Source organism: Chiloscyllium plagiosum, unplaced genomic scaffold (genome assembly GCF_037043375.1).
Source record: "Chiloscyllium plagiosum isolate Xiang-an unplaced genomic scaffold, Cpla_swu_hap1 HiC_scaffold_27, whole genome shotgun sequence".
Lineage (NCBI taxonomy): Eukaryota > Metazoa > Chordata > Chondrichthyes > Orectolobiformes > Hemiscylliidae > Chiloscyllium > Chiloscyllium plagiosum.
The window spans coordinates 78257560-78278998 of NW_028270165.1; the positions used below are offsets into that span (position 1 = coordinate 78257560).

The window sequence follows — 21439 nt, forward strand, 5'->3', positions numbered from 1 at the left end:
TGCAAGGATGCCTTCCTTGAAGAAGCTCTCCTCATCCCTCTACAAGGATCTCAGTGAGTCCCTCTCTCACTGCACCCCCCATCTCCTCTGCCCTGAAGCTCTTTCAGACACATCCTGAAACAAACTTGCTACTACAGCCAGATCTCTTTCCTCAGCACCTGCCCACGGAACCGACTGACCCCGCATGGACTCCGGACTACGTTCAGATTTGAGTCCAACACAATTTGGACTCAACCAGGACAACCAGTACCTGCAACAAACCCGAAGCCTCCAGCAACAGACCTCCCTCCGGATCCTCCGTTCCACGCTCACAGCCATGCGCCGCCACCTACACTCCCTGCAGTCAGCCCTGCCCAAGCTCAGGACAACAGCCTCCCAGACCTGCAAAGGACCTCTGCTGTTCTTCAACCTCAGAAGAATTCATACACTGAACAAATGCTTTTTCCGAGCCATATCGAACATCAAAGAAAGTAAGTACAAAACACTTTCACGTACTCACCCCCACACTCCGAATTCCTCGACCGTTCCTGAACCTTCTCGCGACCTCCGGAGCCGCTCAGGCGCCATTGCCCACTTGGCCGTTGCAGCCACCATCGCCGCGGCAAACGGTGACGTCACTTCCGCCCCCAGTGCCGCACAGACAACAGCCACCACCAACCATGTAGCCTCCGCGATCGATGCCCAGACAACCGCCTCCACGATCGCCAGGAAGACCATTGCCAACAGATACACGGCCACCGGGACCAGCGCCGTTTCTGCCCGATGCGCCACTTCTGCCCCCGGAGTTGCTGTTGCCGCAGCAACTTCCGCCCCCAGTGACGTCACTCACCTGCTCAAGGACCACGCTGTACGCCACGCCGCCCCCACGACTAACTCCCAGCCCTGCCGTGTTTTCACCATCCCTCCAGACCTCCCCCTCTCTAAGGATGAATGATCAGTCCTCAGCAGAGGCCTCACCTTCATCCCCCTATGCTCCCAGATCAATGAGTTCGACACGTGGCTAGACAGAGCATTTCTTCCGCTGCCTTCACCTCCACGCCTATTTCTTCAACCAGGACTCCTGCCCACCCTCTGACGACCCCTTCTCCCGCCTCCAACACACCCCATCCACCTGGACGCCCCGTGCTGGCCTCTTACCCACCCTCAATCTCTTCATATTCAACTGTCGCCGCGACATTGACCGCCTCAACCTGTGCACCCCTCTCACCCACTCCAAACTCTCACCCTCACAACACGCAGCCCTCCACTCCCTCTGCTCCAACCCCAACCTCACCATCAAACTGGCAGACAAGGAGGTGCAGTGGTAGTTTGGCGCACCGATCTTTACACTGCTGAAGCTAGAGGCCAACTCGCGGACACCTCCTCCTACTGCCCCCTTGACCATGACCCCACCTCCCACCAAACCATCATCTCCCAGACCATCCATAACCTCATCACCTCAGGGGATCTCCCATCCACCGCCTCCAACCTCATAGTCCCACAACCCCGCACCACCCGTTAAAAGATTCCTGAAGAAGGGCTTATACCCAAAATGTTGATTCTCCTGCTCCTCTGATGCTGCCTGGTCAGCTGTGTTTTTCCAGCACAACATTTTTCAAGAAAGGTCCTTATATCAATTGCTAAGATCACCAAAGCAGTGATAAGCTTTATATTCCAGATATATTAATTGATTTTAAAATCCCGTAACAATGCCAAAACGCCACCAACTCTGTACAATCTCCAACTTTCCAACACTGCCTGTAGTTGCCTGTTGTGTCCTTTTCCCCTTTATTATTTACTATTCAATATTCAATTCAGCCCATTGAATCAACTCTGCCATTTATTCAGATCACACTTGCTCTGGTAAACATCAACTCCACTTCCCTGCCATTGTCCCATAATCCTCAATTCCCTCACTGGTTGAAAAAAAATCTGTCAGCCTTGAATGCACTTAACAACCCAGGTTCAACATCACTCTGTAGTAACATGTTCCACAGACTAACTGCCCTCAGTAAAAATTCCTATCTGTCTTCAACATGCAATCCCTCATTTGCAAGTTATTCCCTCTGGTGCTAGACTCACCCACAAAGGTAAACTTTTCCACATCACGCCCGTCAAGCCTCCTCAGAATCTTTTATGTGAAAATAAGGTTACCTCTAAATCTTCTAACTTCTAATAAGTACAGGCCCAACCTATTCACTTCTCTTCATATGATATTCTTTCCATCCCTGATATCATCCTGGTAAACCTTCTCTGGACTGCCTCCAATGCCAGTATATCTTTCCTTAAAGGGCCCTAAACTGTTCCCAGTGTTCAGTTGTGGCCTGACTGGTGCCTGACATAGGTTCACTATAACCTCCCTACTTTTATACTCTATTTAAGTAAAACCTCCCATTTACCTTCCCTATTACTCACTGAACTTGGATGAAGAGATGCATAAGACCATAAGACATAGGAGTGGAAGTAAGGCCATTCGGCCCATCAAGTCCACTCCGCCATTCAATCATGGCTGAGGTGAGCTTCCAAATCCCTCTATTCAACAGCTTTCTCCATTTAACATTCAACACTTTTCCTCCTGCCAAAGTGCACAACCTCATTTCCCCACATTCTGTTCCATCTGCCAGGGCTTTGTTCATTTGCTTAATCTGTTTATTTCCCTCAGCAGATATTTCACGTCATCTTCACCACCTGCCTTCCCATCAACCATCTCTTCTGCAATCTTGGCAATAGTATATTCACTTTACTTATCCAAGGAATTCATATATATTTTGTAAATAATTTTGGCCCCAGCACTGATCCTTGTGGCACACTACTAGTTACAATTTGCCATCCTAAACATGCCACTTATCCCAATTGTATCATTGGTTAGCCAATCCTCTTTGCTTATTATTTCATGAAATGTGAATATCAATGGCTCTGCTAACAACTCTTCCCTAACAGTCCTTGAAAAAGTGGTGCTGAGCTGCCTCAAATTGCTACACAAATATGATGCGGTCTACAATAATGTTCAGTAGCAAATTCCAGGACTTTTAGATTAGATTAGATTACTTACAGTATGGAAACAGGCCCTTCGGTCCAACAAGTCCACACCGACCTGCCGAAGTGCAACCCACCCAGACCCATTCCCCTACATTTACCCCTTCACCTAGCACTACGGGCAATTTAACTTGGCCAATTCACCTAACCTGCACATTTTTGGACTGTGGGAGGAAACCGGAGCACCCGGAGGAAACCCACGCAAAGAAGCAAAGGAATGCAATGTTCACACTTACCTGCTCTTGGTGGTTGAGGTGATGGCTTGGAAGATGCTTTTGAAGATCCACCACTTAATCAAGCCAGACTGATAGACTGTGGCCAGAGATTCTGTCTTTTGACTTCTCTCATCAATCTACATTCTTTCCAGCCAAGTTTTTAGCCTCAAATTGCCACGCAATGCCTCCTGTTATGGCTTCAGTCAACTATAATAATGTGATAATCCTTGGGATGATTTTCTACACCTGAGTGCAATATAAATACAGATCATTGTTTCCAGCTTTGGTGGAATAAAAGACAGCAAATCGGTGGATAATTACAGTTTGTGTAAACACAGCTAGCGATCGATAAAGATTAATCCTGTTCACTTCAATGGCCAAACTGCATTTTGAAAACCAAGTACACTCAGACAACATGTCAAAGTGGTTCATAAGAGGAGAAATGGGGCATTGAGGAGGAGTGAAACGATTGCTATTGGTCACCACCACCATTGTCAGAAAAACAAGTTGAAAGGATTCTTAAAAGGTGGGCAAAGAAGTGGTGTGGCATAACACTTCAGACAGCACAAAGTGGAAGAAAAACACATTTCTTATTTCTAAAAGTATGGGGAAATAAATCTGAATTGGGAGCTCTTTCTTATTTGTTGAGGACGTTGCTTCATCACAGTCTTGGTTTAGAGCATAAGTTCTTCATCAGAAATGAGGGGTGGTCCAAGGGGGCTGAGAGATAATTGGGGATGGGGATGGGGGGACAGGTGTGAATGAAATAGGTAGATGGAGGTGGGACTTGATCATGATAGGTAAGACAGGAGGGTGGAGCGAATAGGTGGGAAGCAAGATGGATAGGTAAGCAAGATGGACAGGTAGGACAGCTCAAGAGGCCGATGCAGAATTAGAAGGTTGGATCTGGGACAAGGTGTGTGGTGTGGGAGTGGGAGGAAATAAGGAAACTGGTGAAATCTACATTGATCCCATGAAGTTGGTTGGTCCCAAGGTGGAAGATGAAGTGTTCTTCCTACAAGCGTCAGATAGCTAGAGTTGGAGGGGGAGGCGGCCCAGGACTTGCATGTCCTTGACAGAGTGGGAGTTAAAGTGTTCAGTCACAGGGCAGTGGGGTTGTTTAGTTTTGGTGTCCCAGAGCTGTTCCCTGAACTGTTCTGCAAGATGGTATCCAGTCTCCCCAATGTGGCAGAGACCACATAGAGAGCAGTGAACATATAAATAAATCTTATAAACAAATTGTATAAATCTTCACCTGCCAGAGTTATTTTCTTTAAATAAGTTAAAGAAAATTTTAATTAAATTGGGTGACTGCATGAAACAGTTTGTTGGTCAGGCTTAACTCATCACCTTCAAATGAGACAATGCCATTGATAGTGGTGAACTGCTCTTTTTATTAAAAACTACAAGTTGCTGATTTATTTTCACAACCTAACTGGTATTCACACCTGCACATTCAATGTCAAACTCTGACATCAGAAATGAAATTACACCATTATTTTTGTCTTACAATAATCCAACAAACAAATTAATAGCACTCAGTGAATACCAAGTCTCATTAATATGAAATTAAATTTGGGAGATAACAAATAGGGGAAGGGCAGAAGGCAAGAAATGCAGCATCACAGAAGGTGCTCCTCCACGGAGTGTATTTTACCAACTACAACTGCTCAATATAAACAAACACTCTGACATGACCCTCCGGTTTTAATGTAAACCATAGCCCCATACAGGAGGTACCATTTAAATAAGTTAATAGATACAAGCCTTGAGCAAATCCAGCCTCGAGCCGGACCCCCCGCTTCTTGGAGCTCGGACCTTCCTCCAGCTCCGGGGGGTTGTTGAGCTCCTGGGCTCCGGCCGCCGCCGAAGAAGCCGCGGGCGCCGGCTCTCTCTCCTCCACCGCCGACATTTTTAATTTGTTTTCTCGTTCACCCGGTAACCGTCACCTCCCCCTTCCCGGGCCCCGGGAATTATACACAAATAAACAATAAACCCCACCGGGGACTGTCTCCTTTTCTTCACAACTTTTGTTTGAAAAGTTCCGACTTTAATTTGAAATGTATTTTAAAGGTATTTTCTGAGGTAAACGATGCCTGTCTGCCCCCTCCCTCCGTCAGAAACCGCCCGCTGAGTCGATGAGAAAACCGCAGCCTCGCGCCGCCATCTTTGTTTTTCTTCTTCTTTCCGTCTCCTCCTTCAGTGACGCGCGTCATCCGCGCCCCCTCCAATCAGAGCGCACCTTACTCCGCCTGACCAATGGCAGCTGGCGTTCATAGACACGCCCTGTGGATGTCGCTCTCCAATTATGATTCAGAGATGCCGCTGTTGGACTGGGGTGAACAAAGTTAAAAATCACACAACGCCAGGTTATAGTCCAACAGGTTTAATTGGAAGCACACTAGCTTTCGGAGTGACGCAACTGCATCAGGTGATAGCGGGGGGCTCGATCGTAACACAGAATTTATAGCAAAAATTTAGTGTGATGTAACTGAAATTATACATTGAAGAATTGATTGTCTGTTAAGCCTTTCATCTGTTAGAATACAGTGATAGTTTCACTTCTTTCATGTGTAAATCACAAAACCCTTTTTTTAAAGTTGCATTCTCGGGTTAGCTGTTAACAATGTGATAGCTAGACAATATGTTGAAGGTGTTAGCCCCCTGTGTTCTATGTCTATGACCTGATGTTTAGATTGATTCTAATTAAAAAGTGAGATAACAGAGTTTTACATAAATTCATGCAGTTTTTGAGCTCAGAGTTCTACATGAATGTATGCAGTTTTTGAGCAAAGTGCAATGTAACTCTGCAAGTACAAATTCATCACACAAAATATATGTGTGCATGTGAGTCTTTGTCTGTGTGTGTGTGTTGTGTCTGTCTGGGGTGGGGGTTGTGAGTGTGAGAATGTGTGTGTGTGTGTGTAGTGAGTGCAGAGTGTCTTAAGTCTGTGAGGGGGTGCATGTGTGGGATTGTGTATGTCTATAAGGGTGTGTGTGGGTGTGTGTGTGCAGCTGTGTGTACCTGTGTCCGTGTGTATGTGAGTGTAGTGCAATGGTGATCACCTGTAATGTGACATGAACCCAAGGTCCCAGTTGAGGCCCTCCCTATGGGTACCGAACTTAGCTATCAGCCTCTGCTCGGCCACTTTCCTCTGCTGCCTGTCCCGAAGTCCACCTTGGAGGATGGTCACCCGAAGGTTCGAGGTCAAATGTCCTGGACCACTGAAGTGTTCCCCAACTGGGAGGGAACCCTGCTGTCTGTTGATTGTTGTGCGGTGCCCATTCATCCGTTGTCGTAGCCTTTGCTCGGTTTCCCCAATGTACCATGCCTGGTTACGATCGAGCCCTCCACAATCACCTGATGAAGGAGCGTTGCTCCGAAAGCTAGTGTGCTTCCAATTAAACCTGTTGGATTATAACCTGGTGTTGTGTGATTTTTAGCTCTCCAATTAGGCCACACCGACAGCAGGTTTGGTGATTGGTGGAGAGGTGTCTCTGCCCCTTTCCTCTGAGGGTCTGTCTTCTTGCGGTACAAAAATTACCACATTCAGTCTCAGAGTTAGGTTGAGGCAATGTCACTGACAGTTTCTTTGTGTGCGGAGAGATGCACAGCATCAAAGGCAGCACAGTGGTTAGCACTGTTGCCTCAGAGCGCCAGAGACCCAGGTTCTGTGTGGAGTTTGCACATTCTCCCAGTGTCTGCGTGGGTTTCCTCCGGGTGCTCCGGTTTCCTCGCACAATCCAAAAAATGTGCAGGTTAGGTGAGTTGGCTATGCTAAATTGCCCGTAGTATTAGGTGTAGGGGTAAATGAAGGAGAATGGGTCTGGGTGGGTTGCGCTTCGGCGTGGGCTTGTTGGGCCGAAGGGCCTGTTTCCACACTGTAAGTAATCTAATCTAATCTTAATGTTGTAATTGTACCAGCTTCCAACACTTCCTCTGGACACATCCTGTACACACACTACCCTCTGTGAGAAACTTACCACTTTGAGATCCCTCTTAAACTTTTCCCCTCTCACCCTAAAACTGCGCCTTCTAATTCAAAATTCTCCCACCTTGAGGAGAATTGCCTATTTACGCTATCAAAGCCCCTCTGGATTTTATAAACCTCGAGGTTAGCCCTCAGCCACCAACGTTCCAGGGAAAATAGTTCCAGCCTATTCAGCGTCTCCCTCTAACCCTCCACCATCATTGTAAATGTTTTTTGAACCCTTTCAAGTTTCACAATTTGTTACAAACACATTGAGTTTGCTTGGCTGATGTGGGAGAATTTTCTGCTTGAAGTATTCTGTCTGAAAGAGCCCGCCCCTGTGCTGTGACAGAGCCACAGTGACTCTCAAAATCCTGACAAACTCCATTATCAGTCAAATATTTATTCGGAGAAGCCTCTCAATCACATCTGTAAATGGAGAGTGTGTTCAATAATGAGTCACGAATAAAGGCTCCATTCATCTTTTATTGTGAATTTTTACTCATAGATCTCAAAACAGAGCATATGACCCAGTCACAAGTAGCCTATGGGAATATAAGACACCACTGGCAATTTGCCGACCAGGACTGACTTTGCACAGAAAACAGACATTTTAAATGAATAGGGTGCCTTTCATTTTAAGATCAGGTGAACTTAAGAAGCACGGTGTTGGCTTAGAATTGAGAGATCCTTGACACACAGAGCCAAAATCCTCACTGTGACACTATTATCAAATTGGAATGAAGGCTGGGATGCCTTCCCACTACAGCAGAGGAGATTGAGAGGCGATGTTTATAAAACCATGAGGGGTGTAGATAGGGTTAATGGTAGTTGTCTCTTCCCGAGGATGGGGGATTTCAAGACCAGGGGACACGTTTTTACAGTGAGATGAGAGAGATTGAAAAACAGACATGTGGATCAAATCTTTTATGCAGAGAGTGGTTCGTGTGTGGAATGAACTTCAAGAGGAAGTGGTGGACACGGATACAATTACAACATTTAAAAGACATTTGGATAAGTACATGAATAGGGAAGGTTTGGAGGGAAAGGGAGAGACTGAATAGGCTGGGGTTGTTTACCCTGGGGTGTCAGTTGCCTTATAGAAGTCTATAAAACCATGAGGGGTATAGATAGGGTAAATAGTCAAGGACTTTAGGTGGGGGGAAAAAAAAGAAGAGTCCAGAACGAGAGGGAATAGGTTTGAAGTGAGAGGAGAAAGTTTTAAAAGGGACCTGAGGAGCAATCTTTTCATGCAGAGGGTGGTGTGTGTATGGAATGAGCTGCCAGCAAAAGCAGTGGAGGCTGGTACAATGTCAACATGTAAATGGCATCTTCATGTATGTAAGTATAGAAAGAGGATATGAGCCAAGTGCTGGCAAATGGGATGAGATGAGGTGGGGATATCTGGTCAGCATGGACAAGTTGGATTGAAGGGTCTGTTTCTGTGCTGTGCATCTCTATGACTATTCCTACTGGATACAGACTACTGGATACTGGAGTATGCAGAAGGCACTAGTTTAGTGGGGCATCATGGACTGGTTGGACCGAAGAGTCTGTTTCCGGGCTGTATGACTCAATAGCATCAAATGAATGGGGATCAATCCCAAAGAGATGATAAAGGCTTCCACCTTAGGCACATGTGTGTGGACCCCTGTGGTGAAACGGTTAAAAATTATGTCCCAATACATGTGTGAATCTAACCGGAATGGAGGTGTTGCTTAGTCCCGTGTGAATCTTATTACACACCTCCCCGTGTGAATCTTCTTATCTGTATGTAACCAGAATGGAATGTGTTTTTTAGCCTTGCTCTGCTGTTCACATGAATGTTTACATCTGGAAAAGAGTATATCAGCTGGAAAAGTCTCCAGTTCGGTGAGTCTGCTCCGGGGTTGCGTTTAACCGCCGAGCGTGGGTTGTTGGCAACCGCTCTACGAGAACTGACGGCTCCCAGTTCCGGTAACATGTAGAGTGAGTATAAGCCAGACCCGTTGTAAGTATGAGACCTGGTTGTGGCGACGCTGCGGGGAATAAAATGCTCATATTCTAGCAGACTCGCCTCTTGGTCGTTTGTTCTGTGTCAGACTACTCTCCTACGAACCTGACCTTGAGAATTTTTTAAAACAACCCCTTCCAGATAACTAAGGACAGTGGGGACTGTGAGGTTCAGTACATCAGTCAGCCAGCAAACTCTCTCTGGGAGACTAATCTCGAGAAAGGAAGCAGTTTCCTGTCCCATCAGCTGGATTGTGGATCCAGTTTGGAGTAAGTCCTATATTTCTGACAACATAGGTAGACAGGACAGTGAAGGCAGCTTTTGGCACACTGGCCTTCATCAGTCAGGGTGGGGAGAAAGTGAGGTCTGCAGATGCTGGAGATCAGAGCTGAAAATGTGTTGCTGGAACAGTGCAGCAGGTCAGGCAGCATCCAGAGAACAGGAGAATCGACGTTTCGGGCATAAGCCCTTCTTCAGGAATCCTGAAGAAGGGCTTATGCCCGAAACGTCGATTCTCCTGTTCCCTTAATGCTGCCTGACCTGCTGCGCTGTTCCAGCAACACATTTTCAGCTTCATCAGTCAGGGCACTGAGTATAACAGTCGGGAAGTTACATTGCAGTTTCAAGGACGTTGGTGAGGCCACACGTGGAGTATTGTGTTCAGTTTGGGTCACCTTGCTATAACAGGGATGGTATTAAATTGGAAAGAGTGCAGAAGAAATTTACAAGCATATTGCCAGGACTCAAGGGTCTGAGTTATAGGGAGAGGTCCGACAAGTTAGGACTTTTCTTTAGAGCATACGAGACTGAGGGGGACCTTACAGAAGTATCCAAGATCATGAGAGGCATGGATAGTGTGTGTGCACTCAGTCTTTTTCCTGGAGTTGGGGAATTGAGGACGAGAGGACATCAGTTTAAGGTTAGAGGGGAAAGAATAACAGGGAACATGAGGGGTAACTTTTTTTAAACACCGTGTGTGGTATTCGTATGGAATGAGCTGCCAGTACATTGAGGCAGGTACATTAACCACATTTAAAAGGCTTTTGGACAAATACATGGAGAGGAAAGGTTTAGTAGGATACGGGCCAAGTGCAGGGAAATGGGGTTAGTGTTGATGGATGTTTTGGTCGGCATGGACCGGTTTGGGTCAAAGGGCCTGTCTCCACACCGTAGGACTCTATGACCCGGGTCTCTTTGTTGCTCCGACAGTTTTGAGTTTCCAGGTGAGCATCTCACTAAATCATGCTGAAAAATATCCATATATTTTCCTTTATTGGTCAGAGTACTAAGTACAAGAGTTGAGAGGTCATTTTGCAGCTGTACAGGACATTGGTTAGACCACTGTTGGAATATTGCGTGCAATTCTAGTCTACTTCCTATCGGAAAGATGTTGTGAAACTTGAAAGGGTTCAGAAAAGATTTACAAGGATGTTGCCAGGGTTGGAGGATTTGAGCTACAGGGAGAGGCTGAACAGGCTGGGGCTGTTTTCCCTGGAGTGTCGGAGGCTGAGGGGTGACCTTATAGAGGTTTACAAAATTATGAGGGGCATGGATAGGATAAATGGGCAAAGTCAGGGAGTCCAGAACTAGAGGGCATAGGTTTAGTGTGAGAGGGGAAAGATACAAAAGAGACCTAAGGGGCAACTTTTTCACGCAGAGGATGGTACGTGTATGGAATGAGCTGCCAGAGGATGTGGAGGAGGCTGGTACAATTGCAACATTTAAGAGGCATTTGGATGGGTATATGAATAGGAAGGGTTTGGAGGGATATCGGCCGGGTGCTGGCAGGTGGGACTAGATTGGGTTGGGATGTCTGGTCGGCATGGACGGGTTGGACCAAAGGGTCTGTTTCCATGCTGTACATCTCTATGACTCTATAACTCTGACGCAGAGGTGTTGGTGTTGGATCGAAGGTCAGAAGTCACACGGCACCAGGTGAGAGTCCAACAGGTCTATTTGAATTCACTAGCTTTCAGAGTGCTGCTCCTTCCTCAGGTGAAGTGATGAAGGAACAATGCTCCTTAAGCTTGGGATTTCAACTAAACTGTGGACTGTAACCTGGTGGCATGTGACTTCTGACATCTTCAACTCTGGGTTTGTGTCGAACTTGATGAGATACTTTGTTTAACTCAGCATATTTAAACAGTATCACTTGGAGGGAAGCATTTGAAATCTTTCAGGATGTGAGCTCAACAAGATTGAACTTTTCAAAGTTACTTGGACTCAACGGTCCAACCCATCCATGCTAACCAGATATCCTAAATTAATCTATACTAATTTTCTAGCATTCAGCCCATACCCTCTAAACCCTTTCCATTCATGTCCCCACCCAGATGCCTTTTAAATATTGTAATTTTACCAACCTTCACCACTTCCTCTGGCAGCTCATTCTATACATGCACCACCCTTTGTGCAGTCCAGCACAAAGAAAAAGCCCACCAACTTTACCACGGCGCCCACTGTCAGAGCAGGCAGGAGGTTCAGTCCTGGGGGTGATCCACAGCAGCGTCACCAGCAGAATCCAATTGTTGAGAACGCTGGTGCCCCCGCTGGTGCTTCCGCAAGTTGCAGGACACCGTGAACCTCCGCCCGCACTCAAGGCAGGCGAACGGCCTCTCCCCAGTGTGGACACGCCGGTGTCCCAGCAGGGCAGAGGACTGGGTAAAGCCTTTCCCGCACTCGGGGCAGCTGAAGGGCCTCTCGCCCGTGTGAATCCGCCGGTGGGCCAGCAGGTCAGAGGAATAGCTGAAGGCCTTCTCACACTCAGGGCAGCTGAAGGGCCTCTCCCCTGTGTGGACCCGCCGGTGCTTTATGAGGGTGGAGGATTCGCTGAAGGCCTTCCCGCACTCGGGGCAGGGGAAGGGCCTCTCACCTGTGTGGATCCGCTGGTGGGCCAGCAGGTGGGAGGAGCTAGTGAACCTCTTCCCACACTCAGGGCAGCTGAATGGCCTCTCCCCAGTGTGGACCCGCCAGTGGACCAGTAGGTTGCAGAAGCGGGTGAAGCCATTCCCGCACTCCGCGCAGCTGAAGGGTCTCTCTCCAGTGTGACTGCGCCGATGAGTCTCCAGGGCAGACGGGACACGGAAGCCTTTCCCGCAGTCGCCACACTTCCACGGTTTCTCCACGGGGCGGGATTTCTCACGTTTCTCCATGGCCAAAGCTTCAGCTGTACACAAATGTGTACAGCCCCTTCACCACTGTGATTCCTCTTCCCAAGCCGTATAACTGTTTCAGACTCCACACTCAGTGCGCTGCAACAGGAGGGTCTCTCATCCAGTCCCATAAATGCCAAAAATGGACTGAAAAAAGAAAAAAAAAAGCTTTGCTCCTTCTCACAGAATCACAGTCGAAACTTGTTGCAATCCCGATGCATTGAGTGACTGTCAGACATTGATGTGAAAGCGAGGACTGCAGATGCTGGAGAGTCAGATTCGAGAGTGTGGCACTGGAAAAGCTCAGCGGGTCACGCAGCATCCAAGGAGCATGAGAGTCAACGTTTCAGGCATAAGCCCTTCATCTGTTTATTTTGAAACTTCCGTCTTCAGATGTTCAAATACTCTAAAAAGAGATTACAAAAGTCATAGCTGTCAATCTGGGATAGGGAGGTTGGACCGGGGATGGGGAGGGATAGTTGAAATGAGACCTCAAAATATTGACACCGACAACCAGAGAGAAACTAAATATAAACACACATGGCAAATGTTAGTGGCTAGCCAGAGTTATAGAGTATACAGCACAGAAACAGCCCCTTCGGTCCTACTTGTCCATGCCGCCCAGATATCTAACCTAATCTAATCCCATTTGGTCAGCATTGGGCCCACATCCCTATCACCCTTCCTATTCACAGATCCATCCAGATGTCTTTTAAATGTCATAATTGGATCAGCATCCACCACTTCCTCTGCCATCTCTTTCCGTGCATGCACCACCTTCTGCATGAAAAAGTTGCCCCTTAAGTCCCTTTGTAACAATACCCTCTCCACCTAAACCCTTTACACAATGGCACTCCCAGTCTATGTTTAAAGAGTTAAAATCCCCTACCATAGCCACCCTATAATTCTTGCAGATAACTGAAATCTCTTTACAAATTTGTTCGTCAGTTCCTGCTGACTATTACATGGTCTATAATACAATCTCAATAAGGTGATCATCCCTTTCTTATCTCTCAGTTCCACACAAATCACCTTCCTGAATGTACTCAGGAATATCTTTCCAGAGTACAGCAGGAATACTATACCTTATCAAAAATGCAATTCCCCCTCCTCTCTTCCTTCACTTTCTATCCTTCCTATAGCATTTATATCCTGGAATGAAGAAGGGCTTGCTTATGCCTGAAATGTCGTTTCTCCTGCTCCTCGGATGCTGCCTGACCAACTGTGCAATGCAGCGTCACATTTTTCTGCTCTGATCTCCAGTATTTGCAGTTCCCACTTTCTCCACATGACAATATAACACTATTTAAATAGTGTGCCTTTCTGCTTTTTTTTCCACAGCAAAGGGTATTCATTCACACAAACCATCTCATTGTGGTGCTGCATTTGGCACGTGTTTGCCGATTGAGACACTGACCTGTACCAAATTTTCCAGAGTCTGTCCCCTCCCTGGATTCACTACCTTTCCATGCAGTTGCTGCAAATAAACAACTAAAGCCCAGAATGAAAAAGGGGTGAGAAAAGAGAGTGCTGTACTCACAGTTGTTGGATAGAGGAAGGAAGTTGCAGTCTGGGGTAAAGCTCAATCTTCATTCGGAGAGAGAGGTACAACAGTAACAAGTGCAGAACCTCATGGTCCAACTTCCGCATTTAGACAATAGCGGGGCTCTAATTGGCAGGAGGACCAGACTCCTTCCGGTCCTCCAGGATTCTCCATTGGTCCATCAAAAGAAAGTCGCGCGGCGCTTTCGCGTCGAGCGATACGCATGCGCACTAAGTTGCCAACACTAATGAACATGCGCAGTGCTTGCTGACACCGAGGAGCATGCGTAGTAAGCCCCTTGGAGATTTTACGCGGCCAAATCTTAGCTAATTGGGTTAGGAGTTCTGGTCAGTACGGACGAGTTGGACCGAAGGATCTGTTTCAGTGCTGTACAACCCCATGACTCTGTGGGATTAGGGCGTCACTGGTTAGAGCAGCATTTATTGCCCGGCGGGAGAGGGGACTGTCAAGAGTCAAACTCACCGCCGCGGTCTGGAGTCACAGAACATGACAGCAGCAGAGAGCGGCGGGAGCTGGGCGGAAGTGACGTCGGGGCGCAGAGGCTGTTGGGAAGGTGGGTGAGCGATATTTACCTCGCAGCAGAGAGCGGCGGGAGCTGGGCGGACGTGACGTCGGGGCGCAGAGGCTGTTGGGAAGGTGGGTGAGCGATATTTACCTTGCAGCAGAGAGCGGCGGGAGCTGGGCGGAAGTGACGTCGGAGCGCAGAGGCTGTTGGGAAGGTGGGTGAGCGATATTTACCTCGCAGCAGAGAGCGGCGGGAGCTGGGCGGAAGTGACGTCGGAGCGCAGAGGCTGTTGGGAAGGTTATTTAAGTAGGTCTATTCTGCCTACCTTCAGGTAGGTTTGACACCGCAACCCAGCTGCGTTTAAACTAAATAGCGGGGGAGGGGACAAGCTGGAAGTTTAAGAACGAAGTTAAGGGGAAGGTAGAACAAGAAAAGTCAAGAAAGACAAAGGAATCAGTGGAGCAGAAAACTCAAAAAAGGATCATGCCGTAAGGTCAAGTGAAATAGGGATTGATAGGAAGGGTGAGGGGAGTAACAAATTAAAAATATTGCATATGAATGCACGAAGCATTAGAAATAAGGTGGATGAGCTTGAAGCTCATTTGGAAATTGGCAGTTACGATGTTGTGGGGTTATCCTGGGAAATGAGTATTCAAGGCTATACGTGCTATCGTAAGGACAGACTGACTGGCAGAGGGAGTGGTGTGGCCCTGTTGGTAAGGAATGATATTCAGTCCCTTGTGCAGGGGGACCTAGAATCAGGGGACGTAGAGTCAATATGGATAGAGCTGAGAAATTCTAAGGGTAGAAAGACCCTAATGGGAGTTATCTACAGGCTGCTAAACAGTAGCCTGGATGTAGTGTGTAAGTTGAATAAGGAGCTGAAATTGGCCTGTTGCAAAGATATTACTACAGTAGTTGTGGGGGATTTCAACATGCAGGTAGACTGGGAGAATCAGGATGGTACAGAACCCGAAGAAAAGGAGTTTGTGGAGTGCCTCCGAGATGGATTCTTAAAACAGCTGGTGCTGGAGCCTACCAGGGAGAAAGCAATTCTGGATCTGGTGTTGTGCAACGAACTGGATTTGATCAGGGACCTCAAAGTAAAGGAGCCATTAGGAGGTAGTGACCACAATACAATAAGCTTTAATCTGCAGTTTGAAAGGGAGAGGGTAGAATTGGAAGTGACAATATTTCAGTTGAATAAGGGGAACTATGGAGCTACGAGGGAGGAGCTGGCCAAAGTTCAATGGTGCGATATCCTAGCAGGGATGGCAACAATGGCAGGTATTTCTGGGTATAATGGAGAAAATGCAGGATCAGTTCATTCCAAAAAGGAAGAAAGATCCTAAGGGGAGGCAGGGGTGGCTGTGGCTGATGAGGGAAGTTAAAGACCATATAAAGACAAAAGGGAAAACGTATCACATAGCAAAGATGAGTGGGAAATCGGCGGATTGGGAAGCATTTAAAGAACAACAGAGGATAACAAAAAAGGAAATACGCAAAGAAAAAATAAGGTACGAAGGTAAACTGGCCAAAAATATAAAGGAGGATAGCAAAGGCTTTTTTAGGTATGTGAAAAGAAAAAAAATGGTTAAGACTAAAATTGGGCCCTTGAAAACTGAAACGGGTGAATTTATTACAAGGAACAAAGAAATGGCAGAAGAGTTGAGTTGGGACTTTAGATCTGTTTTCACTGGGGAGTTCACAAGCAATCTCCCAGATGTAATAGTGGCTGAAGGACCTGAACCGAAGGGAATTTATATTAGGCAGGAAATGGTGTTGGAGAGACTGTTGGGTCTGAAGGCTGATAAGTCCACAGGACCTGATGGTCTACATCCCAGGGTACTGAAGGAGGTGGCTCTAGAAATTGTGGATGCATTGGTGATCATTTACCAATGTTCTATAGATTCAGGATCAGTTCCTGCGGATTGGAGAGTGGCTAATGTTGTCCCACTTTTTAAGAAAGGAGGGAGAGAGAAAACAGAGAATTATAGACCAGTTAGTCTGACCTCAGTGGTGGGGAAAAATGCTGGAGTCCATTATAAAGGACGAAATGACAACACATCTGGATAGTAGTAACAGGATAGGTCAGAGTCAGCATGCATTTATGAAGGGGAAATCATGCTTGACTAATCTGGACTTTTTTGAGGATGTAACTCTGAAGATGGACAAGGGAGATCCAGTGGATGTAGTATACCTGGACTTTCAGAAAGCCTTTGATAAAGTCCCACGTAGGAGGTTAGTGAGCAAAATTAGAGCACATGGTATTAAGGGCAAAATACTGACATGGATTGAAAATTGGTTGGCTGACAGGAAACAAAGAGTAGTGACAAACAGCTCCCTTTTCGAATGGCAGGTGGTGACAAGTGGTGTGCAGCAGGGATCAGTGCTGGGACCGCAGCTTTTTACAATGTACATTAATGGTTTGGATGAGGGTATTAAAAGTAATATTAGCAAATTTGCTGATGACACAAAGCTGGTGGCAGGGTGAAATGTGAGGAGGATGTTAGGAGAATACAGAGTGACCTGGACAGGCTCGGTGAGTGGACGGATGTTTCTGCTGATGGGTGAGTCCTGAACCAGAGAACACAGTTTAAAAATAAAGGGTAGGCCACTTAGAACAGAGTTGAGGAGAAACATCTTCACCCAGAGAGTGGTGGGTGTATGGAATGCTCTGCCCCAGAAGGCTGTGGATACTTGCAAGAAAGAGTTGGATAGCGCTCTTAAGGATAGTGGAATCAGGGGTTATGGGGATAAGGCAGAAACAGCCATGATCAAAATGAATGGTGGTGCTGGCTCGAAGGGCAGAATGGCCTACTCCTGCACCTATTGTCTATTACAGCGCAGTACAGGGCCTTCGGCCCTCGGTGTTGTGCCGACCTGTCATATCAATCTGAAGCTCAAATATGTGGGGCAGACCAGGTAAAGGATGACATTTACCTTCCCTATAAAAGACATTAGTGAATCGGATGGTCTTCCCCCGAAAATGATTTCATGGTTAGATTCTAAGCTTCAGCCCTCTGACTGGATTAAAATTTCACCAGCTGCCACGGCGGGGATTCGAACCTGGGAGTGCCCAGAACTGGGTTAATCGTCCAGTCAATAATAGCACGAGACTGTCGCTACTTCAATCCCTCTGTGATGGCACATGAACTCACCAGTGCTTGCGCAGGTAGGAGGAGTCAATGAATCCTTTCCCACATTGAAAGCAAGTGAATGGTCAGTCCTTAGTTTGGACCTGTTGGTGGATCAGCAGGGCAGCTAACTGAGCAAACCATTTCCCGTATGCAGGGCTGTGAATGCCCTCTTTCCCCGAGTGGACCCGCTGGAGTATTCACAGGTTGCACATCTGACTGAAGCCTTTCCCGCACTCGGGGCAAGTGAACAGCCTCTCTCTGGTATGAACCCCCTGGTGCGTCAGTTGGGCGGAAGAATCAATGAATCTCTACACGCACACAGAGCAGATGAACAGCCTCTCCCCGTTGTGAAAGCGTCTGTGGGTTTTAAGTGCCGAAAGCGAAGGGAATCTTTTCCTAGTGTCCCCACGTTTCCATAGTTGTTTTTTTCATTTTTGAGCTTGGGTTCTCCTGGTGTTGCTCTGGGTTTGCCGGCCAGCTGCAATTGCAAACAGAGCAGGTTCACAGTTTCTGGTGGTGTGATTTTGATCCCCCAAGCTGAGTAATTCGGTCAAGTGCTTTTCAGTCAGTGCCCTGAATCTCCCTTACTTGGGTATCTATTCCGCAATGTTCTTCCTGTCACACCAGTGTCCAAAATCTCTGGAGCACACAGAAACAAACATTGCTTCTTGATTTAAATGGCTGCTGATGTTCAAGTTCCAATAAGTCAAGTGGCTCTGTCAGAAGTTGATATTACACTTGGTTTCAGATTTCTTTTTGCATGTCTTCCTCTTGATATCCTGCAGAAAAATTAACAAAATAAGTACTGTTAAATGACCATAGCATAGGCACCAAATTCCTGCAAACTGCCAGATGCCTGCTGATCACATGTTATCCAGGGCACCAAAACCTGAAAACTGTCATGCAGCCAGCCTTAAGAATCACTTCAGTGAAGCTTTCCTCCATACACGATGACCTGGAACAAGATGCTGTCAAAGATGCTGCAAATGGAGCTGAATCAAGGACATGAAAATGAAATATCAAGGCCGCTTGAGAAAAGAAAGCCATTTAAGTTGCTGAATGACTTCCTTCTATCCTATTAATGAAAAAGATGACAAGAAGTATAGAATGTTATTAGAAGGTGAAACATATTAGCCATTAAACTTTTACAACAGCAAATAATATTAGATATACACAAAAATAAAGCAACATATATGTACTTTTTATATCAATGTGCTAATCCCTTAAATGCTGCTCAATTCCATGCTACTCTTTTAATTGGGTACATGAGGAAAGAAGCAATCTTTCCTCATGTACACAATTAATGGGTGCAAATTGTATTTAAATGAATGTGTCAAATTAAGGAAAAAAGTGAAAATACATTTGAGGGACAGAGAGCATCTGAGCACCTTTGCAGAGTCTCGTCTTTAAAATTGAGAATAGCTAAAATGATATATTCAGAAGCATCATGAAAGCATGTTCAACTTTATAGAAAAGCTGCAGACATCTTTCTGAAACTTGCACAGTTGAGGACGGGCTGTAAGTTGTGTATGACCTATTCCTCGTCTTGTGAAATTGATTCTGACTATGCAGAAATAGAACCATAGAGTTGTAAAGTATGGAAACAAACCTGTCGGTCCATGCTGACCAGGTATATTAAATTAATCTTGGCCCATATACCCAACCAAATGCCTTTTAAATTTTGTAATTGTACCAGCCTCCACCACTTCTTCTGGCAGCTAATTCAATACATGCACCACCCTTTACGTGAAAAATTTGCCCCTTAGGTCCTTTTTATATCTTTTTCCCTCTCTCCCAAAATGAATGCCCTCTAGTTCTGGACTCCCCCGCCCCAGCGAAAAGACCTTGTGTATTTAACCTATCAATGCCCCTCATGATTTTATAAATCTCTATAAGGTTTTATAAACCCTCAGCATCCAATGCTACATGGAAAACAGCCCCAGCCTATTCAGCTTCTCCCTGCAGCTGAACCCCTCCAACCCTTGCAACATATTTATAAATATAAAAATCACACAACACCAGGTTATAGTCCAACAGGTTTAATTGGAAGCACACTAGCTTTCGGAGCGACGCTCCTTCATCCGGTGATCACCGGATGAAGGAGTGTCGCTCCGAAAGCTAGTGTGCTTCCAATTAAACCTGTTGGACTATAACCTGGCGTTGTGTGATTTTTAACTTTGTACACCCCAGTCCAACACCGCATCTCCAAATCATATTTATAAATCGTTTTTGAACCCTTCCAAGTTTCCCGCCATCATTGCTACTCATGATTAATAGGCTGTGAACAATCTATCTTGTTCAGGGCATAAGAGGGGGCATTTGTTGAGGCGAATTAACTTTCACGCTGTTTTTTTTCTGATCCTGAGGTCCCTTTTAAATCTTTCCCCATCTCAACCTAAATCTAAGCTTTGGACTCCCCCTACCCTGGTGAAAAGACATACAAAAGTTGAGTAGTCTCACAAAATGCAAACGCAATAAAATGTCGAGCTACAGGTTAAAAAAAGAAATATGGCTTCAGCTTTTTTTTTAAACTATTGACGTTCGGGTACAAAATCTTGTCAGCAACACCGGCATCTCCACAGACCACACTGCGCATACTCCTCGGTGTCAGTAAATATTACGCATGTTCAGCGGGTGTCAACAAGAACTGCGCATGCCCCATGCTGTCCGCAATTATGGACCGCGATCTTCTTTTGATGGGCCAATGGGGAGCTCGGGATGACCGGAAGGAGCCTGGTTCCTTTGTCAATCAGAGCCTTGCTATTGTCTGAATACGGAAGTTTGACCATGAGCTTCTGAAGCTGCTACTGCTGTTGTTCCTCTCTGAATGAAGACTGAGCTTCACCCTAGACTGCAACTTCTTTCCTCTGTCCAACATCTGTGAGTACGGCACTTTCTTTTCTCACCCCCTTTTCCATTTTTTTTCATTCTGGGATTCAATTTTTGTTTTGCAGCAATTGAAAGGAAAGGGAGTGAATCCCGGCGAGGGGAGAGACTCTGGAAAAGTTGGTCCAAGATTGTGTCTCAATTAGCAAACACTTGGCAAATGTAGTACCACAATGTGTTTGCTGTTTTTAAAAAAAGCAGAAAGGAGACGCATTCCTTAAATGGTGATATATTGGGATGTGAAGAAAGTGAGGACTGCACATGCTGGAGATCAGAGTCGAAAAGTGTAGAGCTGGAAAAGCACAGCAGGTTCAGGCAGCATCTGAGAAGCAGGAGGTTCGACGTTTCAGGCACGAGCCCTTCATCAGGAATGATGTGTTGATGTACAAACAGGCCTCAGCGTCCTTCTATACCAGCAAGCAATGAGCAAGGCAAGCGGTACATTAGCAAGAGGAATTGAGTTCAGAAGTGGAGATGCCTTCCTGCAGTTAGGTGGTCATTGAATATATTCAAGGCTGAGTTCATTTGAATTTTTGACAACAAGGAAGTGGATGGTTATGGGGGGGAGGCAAGAAAATGGATTTAAGACCAGTATAGAACAGTTAGACAGTCAGACGGACAGAACAGTCTGTTTCTGCACTAACTAGTCCATGCTGACTATGTTGTCAAACTAAACTAGTTGCACCTGCCAGTGTTTGGCCCATATCCCTCTGAACCATTCCTATTCATGTGCTGATCCAAATGCCTTTTAACTGGACATACATCCACCACTTGAACTGACTTGAATTTATTTATTGTCACATGTACTGAGGCACAGTGAAAAGTGTTGTCTTGCGATCAAAAAGGCAGATCACATAGTTAAGTAGCATAGATAGCAAATAATAGATAAACAGCGGCAAAAACAAAAACACAGGTTCAGGTGAATGCTGAGAGTTTGAGAGTCCATTCATTGTTCTAACAATAGTAGGGTAGGAACTGTTACAAAACTGGCTGGTGTT

General features: G+C 46.1%; 1 protein-coding gene across 2 annotated transcripts; it reads right to left on the reverse strand.

The window, feature by feature from the left end:
- Positions 1-9721: 9721 nt before the first annotated feature.
- Positions 9722-19031, reverse strand: LOC148144624 (uncharacterized). 2 transcript variants are annotated; one of them, XM_087974993.1, is made up of 2 exons: positions 17577-19031; positions 9722-12752 (listed from the first exon to the last, which is right to left on the reverse strand). In XM_087974993.1, exon 2 carries the CDS (start codon positions 12344-12346, stop codon positions 11675-11677), a length of 672 nt encoding a protein of 223 aa, XP_087831119.1. In that variant the 5' UTR covers positions 12347-12752; positions 17577-19031; the 3' UTR covers positions 9722-11674. The 2 variants fall into 2 exon arrangements, with proteins under 2 accessions (XP_087831119.1, XP_087831118.1); XM_087974992.1 differs by lacking the exon at positions 17577-19031 and adding an exon at positions 13887-14469.
- Positions 19032-21439: the final 2408 nt, after the last annotated feature.

Coding starts and splice junctions, on each gene's coding strand:
- LOC148144624 (XM_087974993.1), bottom strand. CDS start 12,346: ATGGAGAAACGTGAGAAATCCCGCCCCGTGGAGAAACCGTGGAAGTGT.